This window comes from Lolium rigidum, chromosome 1 (assembly GCF_022539505.1).
Source record: "Lolium rigidum isolate FL_2022 chromosome 1, APGP_CSIRO_Lrig_0.1, whole genome shotgun sequence".
Classification (NCBI taxonomy): Eukaryota; Viridiplantae; Streptophyta; class Magnoliopsida; order Poales; family Poaceae; genus Lolium; species Lolium rigidum.
The window spans coordinates 248,596,851-248,598,158 of record NC_061508.1 but is presented as its reverse complement, the minus strand read 5'-3'; the positions used below and the strand labels follow the sequence as shown (position 1 = coordinate 248,598,158).

General features: G+C 46.4%; 1 protein-coding gene across 1 annotated transcript; it reads right to left on the bottom strand.

The window, feature by feature from the left end:
• Positions 1-364: 364 nt before the first annotated feature.
• LOC124683474 (signal recognition particle 19 kDa protein-like) lies at positions 365-987 on the bottom strand. The gene is made up of 3 exons (XM_047217979.1): positions 909-987; positions 598-799; positions 365-484 (listed from the first exon to the last, which is right to left on the bottom strand). Exons 2-3 carry the CDS (start codon positions 784-786, stop codon positions 374-376), a joined length of 300 nt encoding a protein of 99 aa, XP_047073935.1. The 5' UTR covers positions 787-799; positions 909-987; the 3' UTR covers positions 365-373.
• Positions 988-1,308: the final 321 nt, after the last annotated feature.

Sequence of the window (1,308 nt, the reverse complement as noted above, 5' to 3'; positions counted from 1 at the left end):
CTGGAAACTCAAACTGTCAACTTACTATGAGAATAGTGATCTCGCAAAACCTTGAAAAGAATTCAACAAAAAATTCAATGGACTAAATTAAGTTCCTTATATGGAATTGACATTATGTGTTTTATCAAGAGCAAAAGTAGTATCATCTTTAGGATTTTGCAGAAGTAATGAAACCATTGACCTAGCAGATATCTATTCATAACAGCTCTACTAGCTGCACTAACAGGATTTGGGATAGCTCGAAACGGTATAAATTTCATATAGAATTAGATGATCTTAAACTTTATTTATTCACGGTGCACAGCTTCCACTTAATCAAACAATGCTTAAAGGATGAAAATCAAGGGGTCTACCACGATGAAGTGAGTAGTTTCTAGGGCTTACTTGTTCTGATAGCTGGATTGACTGGGGAGCCGTCATCATTGGTGAGCTGCACCCTCACCCTCCCCACCTGGAAGAAATCTCGCGGATACGCCTTATCCAACTGCACATACGCCATAAGCAGTTCAAACATCATCATAAATCTATGAAAGAGCAAAGAGAATCCCCGACGGCAGAATTTTCAACGAAAATAAAGGGGGGAAAGGATACGGGTACCTCAATCGCGCGAGGGATCTTGAGGAAGGCGCAGCTGTCGGCGATCTCGATGCAGGTGGGGTCGGGGCATGCCTTGGCGGCGGCGATGCGGCGGCCCTCGGCCACCGTCTTCTTGGAGTTGAGGTACACCGGGTAGATGATCTTCCACTTCTTGATGCTGCTCCTCAGATCGGCGCCGCCGACTTCCATCTGGAGGCAGATCCTGGTCCAAGAAGCAGAGAGAGACAGCGCGCGGCAGAGGTTAATGCGGTTCTCGGTCGTGGTCGGGTCGGGCAACGAGAGCCATGGGAGAAGGGAGCTTCGGCGCGTACCGGGAGATCTGGGGGCTCGTGTTCTCGCCGAAACTGACGGAGCTCCGAGACACAGGAGGGTTTGGATGATGGCGATGAAACGCACGTTGTCTGTCTGAACGCGCAGGAGTTAGGAGCAGTATACAGTAGTACAAAATTTCGCCTTCAGAATATAATTTTATGAAAATATAACAGAAAATATATAGTCACGGTAGCCTAATGTAGTAATGTGCACCCCCAGACAGCATCGAATTGCACATCGGAGAAGAAAGCACAAAGCTTCAATCCGTCAGACGTTTCATTCCTTAACACATGCAGTATTCCTCCCTTGTATGTAGATCCAACAACCAAAGTGACATCGTTTCGTACAACTGAACCCAGCATGCCAAGTCATTGACATATCTAAATCCAATGTGCATTT